The 7,031-nt window shown below is 30.8% G+C and overlaps 1 protein-coding gene across 2 annotated transcripts; it reads right to left on the bottom strand.

Annotated features, from left to right (window-relative positions):
* Positions 1–709: 709 nt before the first annotated feature.
* LOC133797421 (uncharacterized) lies at positions 710–3,416 on the bottom strand. 2 transcript variants are annotated; one of them, XR_009875644.1, is made up of 2 exons: positions 2,548–3,416; positions 710–1,005 (listed from the first exon to the last, which is right to left on the bottom strand). XR_009875644.1 is itself a non-coding variant. In XM_062235317.1 (1 exon), exon 1 carries the CDS (start codon positions 3,237–3,239, stop codon positions 2,619–2,621), a length of 621 nt encoding a protein of 206 aa, XP_062091301.1. In that variant the 5' UTR covers positions 3,240–3,416; the 3' UTR covers positions 2,407–2,618. The 2 variants fall into 2 exon arrangements, 1 of the variants encoding a protein (XP_062091301.1); XM_062235317.1 differs by lacking the exon at positions 710–1,005 and having other exon boundaries at positions 2,407–3,416.
* Between the last annotated feature and the right edge of the window lie 3,615 nt (positions 3,417–7,031).

Genomic DNA, 7,031 nt, shown 5'->3' with positions numbered 1-7,031 from the left:
AATTTTACTAAGTAGGATCGCCCTTAATAAACCAATCACACCCTAACTTCTGTTCATATCCATATAATAACATATAATATCGAGCACGGGCTTTCGATTGAAGAGCCCACCACCTTATTGTATCCTTGCAAATGACCATGCCAATTATGTCCAGTGCAAATATTTTTTGGGAAATACACATATTTACTTTAATATTTTTTTTAAAATACTAAAATTACTGAATTTGTAAAAAATTACAAAAATATGGAATGACATAATCATAAATACTAAATTTTTTTTTCGTAAACAAATTTGTAATAATATAGATTTCTTGTAACACAGGTTTACAAATTTTTAACTAAAATTTATAAATTTATAACCATATATTACAATTTTATAAATAACATTTATAGACTAAATAAAAAATTGTAACATGTAATTATAAAACTGTTACAAACTGTTATTCATATTCTTTGAAATTTACAGTGCTATGTGTAATTTTTCCATTATTTTTTAGCAAGTTTTCTTACAAACCTTTGCTTCTACTCTTAATTCTTATTTGGGGTGATTTGATCGTCTTCTGGTTGACCAACTTATTCAATAATATTTTTGGTTTGCCAATTTCGTTGACCATAAACAGTAATCCCTTTCCTGCAAGCATGATTATATATATAAGCTTCTCCGACGAGCAAAGGGAGTGTGACACTACTGTCAATCGATCGATGGCAGGTGATGATGAATCTCATTATTATTTTTTTCTCAACAAGTCCACTTGATCCCATGCCAACTTATGTTACAAATTTAACTGGGAATTATAACTGTTAATTTCCCAATGTTAATTATATTTATTTCAAAACATTATTATATTACACTAACTTTTTTCTTTTCGGAGTGATATTGCCAATACACATATATCTCGTTCCAAAGTGGTATCATATCCAGGTACTTAAAAGGTAGAGACAATTGCAGCGATAACAACGCGTGAATACCCCCAAGAGGGCATTGGAGAAAATCACTAGAAATGAACTACAAATTAAGATGGCAAAATATAAGTCATGGGTTAATATTGGGAGTAGGAAATAATTGAGGAACTTCAAGAACTGTGATATTCAAACATTTTAATTTCATTATTCTTCCCTTTCCAACACTCCCCTAATATACTAATTCTCCTTCCACTTCCTCATACCACTTAATTTTCTTATTACTCCAGGAAACTTAAAAGAAAATTAAACTTGGAAAAAAAAAAAAAAAACCGCCCTAGCTAATATAAGTTCATGAACAACTGTATGCGCATCATAATTATATACTATATTCAAATAAATACATAATTAAAATGATAGTAGATCTATTTATATATATATATATACACGAAGTAGAATTAACGTGCAATGCACATTTGTTTAATTTTAAAGTTTTAAAAATTATTTATAATTTTAATAAAAATTAGTTTACTGTTTTTTTTAAATATATATAGTAGAATGAATTATAACTCTATAATATATATAAATATTTATATCAATAATTTTTACATATATAATATCTAAACATAACATTGACATACATGACATATATATAAAAAATACAATAATATTTAAAAAGAAATTAATAATAGAAATAAAATAATAATAGAAAAGTCATAGTGTAGATAGTAGTATATATGCATCAACTATTTTTAGTTTCTAATGTATCTCGTAATGTCATTTGGTAAATTTGATGAAAAAAAGAGCTTCAATCACTTGATAAAAAATAAATTATCACACAAATTTATAAGATTAAAAAAATGATATGTATGCTTTTATTATTTTTAAATAAATATGATTTAATTATTTATATTATCATAAAATATCTTTAAAATATCATATTTTAATTAATTAATTAATTAATTTTTGTTTAAATTTATATTTGTTCTAGTTTTTTAATTTCACATTAACATAAAAAGATTATATATTATATATTTAATATAATAATAAGTTTAACTTTAATTAAATTTTATTTAAGTTAAAAAATATATAGTTTTATTATTTTTAAATAATTATTATTGTAAAATATCTCAAAAATATCATATTTTAATTTATTTATTTATTTTTATTTAAGTTTAAAACCAAAAAATTTCTTTATCTACAATCTTTTATATAGAAGAGATATACTATTAAATTCCCATTTTTAATTATCCACAATTAGGATTTAGTTAATGATGATACGATTATGAATAGATGAATCGTTAAATTAAAAGTGATCATATATAAGTAAACTATAATAATGTAGTAGTTAAATTAAAATTTATATACCTCTTATAAATAAAATAAAATAAAAATACTATATCGGCCTTATATATAGTACTGCTCTATATATGTAAATCATTTGTGTTGCCGGGATTGGAATATTATAATTTGCTGCATATATAATTTTATTGTAAGTACGTAAGTGTAGTCGAAATTAAATAATATTATTTCAGAAGCATGGCGCTTTCATAACCATACTATACACTAAAATAAGATCGAAAATAAACAACTAAATTAAACATAATTAAAACTAAATAAAAAATTAAGAAGAAGAGACTATACTTACTAACTAGAATGAAATCTAGCATCCATCGACTTTGATTAATGTGACCATCAAGTATCAACGAACGATCACGGTTATTCCTTCCAACTACTAGACACACTACATTGATCGGAGCTAGCCACAGAGGAGCCGCCGCCGCCGCCGCTGTTGCCACACTTGGCCACCGTCCGTACACTCTCAATTAGAGCTTCTGTCCGAGTCTCTTGGGACAGAATCTCAGAAAGCTGCTCAGGGCTTATGACGAGCTTCACCTTCCAAACCCCGCTACTGTTGTACCTCGGCACCACCTCAGGATCCGGCGCAGCCCTCCCCTTCTTCATCATCATGGTCATCATCAGATTCCCTTGTCCCTCAGCGCACGAAGACATCCGATACGGCGTCGCAACAACACTACTATTACCGCCGTCGCTCTCCCCGGGCGTCGCCGCCGCTCTTGTTGTGGTTTTGTAGTTATTATAAGGGTTGAGAGGCAAGAGATAGTAGAGCTCACCAGGGTTGAGCTCCTCACTGTGGAGGAGAGGATCAGAGAAGAGGTCCCGGCTCCGGAATATGGCGTGGCCAGGGAACTCGTCGGTAATGGAGCTAACCGCTATGGGAGCATACAGCTCCATTATACCACCGCTTGACGTCACAACTTTGACTTTGACCGCATCAATATCCGACTCTCCAAACCCTTTGAACACACAATTTCCCATTATGTGGCCAGAAAATCAAATAACTGATATTTGTTTTTAATAATGATCATATAAGAGATATTAAGGGGTTTTCTTTGGCCACAATAATTTTTAGGGTAGGGAGTTTCTTGAGGGTTTCATGTTGATCGATTCGATTGTCGTGTTGGGCCGACACAAGAATCCTTTTCTTTACAATCCAAATTCCTGTGTGTATGGCGTTTTAAATATCAGTATGGGTCCCATTTTCTTGGTTGAGAATTGCTGTATATATATTCACCAACGGTTAAGATTGTCCCACTTTCGATCACACGTAAAGAATAAAAATCATATTGTTTATATTTAAAAAAAAAGAAAATCATCTAAATTAATGTTGGCCATTGATCTTCCAGAGTTATAGTATTTAGCTCTGGTATATATGGCCGGGGCCTAGTGAGTTGCTCTTGCTCACGTGTGTTACAGAAATATGATTAGATGTACAGAAGTAGAGAACAATTACAAAACCAAGTTTTGATTATTGATTTAATTAAGGACAAAATAACCATGGTTAAGTTGAGTCAACGATTTAGGGAAATAGTACTTGAAATGTGATTAAGTAGGTGAATAATGATGATCTGGTCCAGGCTCACCACTATATGCGTATGCTCTTCATCTTTGCTTTTTCTCTTTTTTTTTTTTTTTTTTTCCCCTTATAAACCGTGGTCCCACGTGTCGGTTCGGCAGTATTACATATCAACAAGAACAACAATACTATAGAATAATAAAAGGGGTGCCCATCTCAAAAATCAATACTTTTCACGACCCAGAAATGGTGTCGTTTCATAGAGACTTTCTCATCGAACCTCGTCTTTTTTTAATTTTTAAATGCAAAATTATTAGAAAGAGAAATATCATCTTACGTACTCTTTTTATACAATAATTAATTATCTTGGGCCTTGGCAAAACACAGTATTGATAGACAGGTCGCTACCTAGGCATGCCACGGTCGGTGGGGAATAAAGACCAAGATTCTACTTAATCTGAATGAAAACGAAATCTGACCAATTAATGTTAAAGACCCTTTTTTCATGGAACCTGATTCCTGACCATATAACTGGATTTGGTACCAGCTTTCATTTATCTAATGTTGATTTTTGAAGAGGAATAATATATTGTAAGTGAATAAGGTACCCAACTAGCTTTGGTTTTCCTTTTCTTTATTTTTTTAATACAAGAAAGCAAAAACTATATATACGTAGGGTTATAACATACAAGAAAGAAATATGGCGGCCTAGATTGTGTACCACACTCAATCACCACCCAAAAGCTTTCGGTGTACACTCGATTACCCTTTGAAATTCCTTTTCTTTTGTCATTATGATCATGGAAATCTCATTTATGTCCTTCGAAAAGCAGAAAACATATTACTAATTACTTAACGGTTAATTTGGGGATTAATGGCCATATAAATATATATATATATATTCCATCTATGTTCTGGCAATGTGGGGACATTAATATTAATATAGTTGTCTTATATTGCCTTACAGTAAAGTCTATATATATGACAAAATGAGAAAAAGCCAAGTCAAATTGTGTTCTATTATTATTATTATTAACTGGCAAACAACATTTGATTAATAAGGACATGAACGGTGCTTTCGAGTTAAGTTCCACATATATATATATAGATAAGATATATATATGCATGTCAGTGTATAATTTGTAGTCTTGCTTTTATTGGGGTGTAATAAAGACAGTTGTACACATCATCTAGTCAGCATGATTAAAAATTAAAGCTTTACTTTTATCAGCAACAAGTAATGCTTGCCAAAGGAACTATATATTGACTCAACCAAAAATATATAGTCAATTAGTCATCATTGTTAAAGTATTGCATTGATATATTACCCCTCACCCATTTCGAAGTGAAAGTTTTTAGAGTAATCATAGACACATTCTTAATTTACACACTAAATTTGTACACTAGTATGTCATTAATATTTATTATATAATATTTTTTAAGTAACACCTTCACATTTTAATTTAATTTGTATGGTTATTAATAATAACATATTATAGTGTATAGATTTAGTGTGTGGATTAGGAATGTGTCTAGTATTATTCTTGTAATTAATTAATCCATGAACTTATTTTATATATATATACTAGTTAAAAATAATTTACAATATATATTTACTTAGTTTTAAAGTTGTAAACATTGTCTATAATTTTAATAAAAATTAGTTCGCATTTTTTTAAGTTAATATATATATAATAGAATAAATTATAGTTCTATAATATATATAAATATTTATATTAATAATCTTTACATATATGACATTTGTTACACCTGGATTTCGAGTTATGTTAATTATGACCTCGAAAGTTGGATTCGCAAATCAATGGACTCATAAGGTTGGAAACATGCTCCAGGATTGTATGTCGAGCTTGCAGGATATAGACGACCTCGAGTATGGTGACCTCGAAGTATTCATGATCTCGGAAGATAGCTCCGGGAACACACTCATCTTCAGGGACGACTTCGGATCAGGGGTCTCGAGCTCGACGCACGTACGATCTCGAAAGTCATGTGGCCTCGGGAGATGTTTCCAGCTTGATAGATGACGGGAAACCTGGGAGGCTAAAGCCTTAGAGATACGCGATAACCACCTAGAATATCTACAAATGTTATTAATACGAGATGTAATCCTCATTCATTATTGTAAATCCCCTGGAATCGTGGGATATTATTTGGTCAGTTATACGTCTCCTGGTCTTCAGGGGACGTTTCCTTTTATATCTGATATAGGCATTTAAAGCCATAAATGTTATTTATACAAAAAGAGTAACTACCCAAAATATGTGGGATAGTATTCTTTAGCCTTCTCTATAAATAGAGAAGTCATGCACCATTGTAAAGGACCGAAATTCTGATCCTTGAGAGAAAACTCTGGAGAATTCATTCTTGAAGAATTCCTAGAGATAATCTTGAGTTTAATAACAAAGACTCGTGGACTAGGCAGATTTAACTGCTGAACCACGTAAAAATCGTGTGTTTACATTGTTTTATTTCAATTGGCAATTTTCAGTTATAGTTTACGTGCTCTTCTTTCACTGTTTGACGAAAAATGGCGTCAACAACCACTACAAAAAAGGAGACTTTTGTCGGCGCAAATTTGCGCCGGCAAAAACCATGGAGTTTTTGCCGACGCAATTTTGCGCCGGCAAAGAATCGCGTCGTATCTCCGTCGCTAATTTCACTTTTTCCGACGCAAATATAATGCGCCGGCAATGGCCTTTTTTGGCGACGAAAAATTACGCTGGTGAAAATATGGATGCGCCGGTAAAAAAATCTGTCACGATATTGTGGAAAACACTTTTAGCGGCGCAATAATGCGCCGACAATAGTTTAATTTTTTAGTGGCGCAGTTTTGCGTCGGTAAAAGTGTATATGTGAAGGTAAGATTGAAACTTTTTGCCGACGTAATTTTGCGCCGGTAAAAGTATTTTTAAAATAATAATTTTTATTAAATTATTAATATTATTTTCAATATATTAATATTAATTAATAATTTTCAATTTTAATATATTAATAATTATTTAATTTTTTAGTAATATTATTTAATTAGAAATAAAATTAAAATTAAAATTTTATAAATAAATAAAAAATTACAACTATTAATATTTATTGTCTCCACCAAACATGAAAATATAAAAGTAATTTAGTAAAATAAATGTCATAAATTAAATTTTAAATAAATAGAAAAAAAGTTCTACAATTGAGTACTGGCCGCCTCATCATTCCCGCCCCGTCAGCATCATCGTCCTCGTCCG

The sequence above is a fragment of the Humulus lupulus genome, chromosome 8 (assembly GCF_963169125.1).
Source record: "Humulus lupulus chromosome 8, drHumLupu1.1, whole genome shotgun sequence".
NCBI classification, from domain to species: Eukaryota; Viridiplantae; Streptophyta; class Magnoliopsida; order Rosales; family Cannabaceae; genus Humulus; species Humulus lupulus.
The sequence above is the reverse complement of the archived record's forward strand: the minus strand, read 5'-3'. Positions and strand labels throughout refer to the sequence as shown.

Coding starts and splice junctions, on each gene's coding strand:
- LOC133797421 (XM_062235317.1), bottom strand. CDS start 3,239: ATGGGAAATTGTGTGTTCAAAGGGTTTGGAGAGTCGGATATTGATGCG.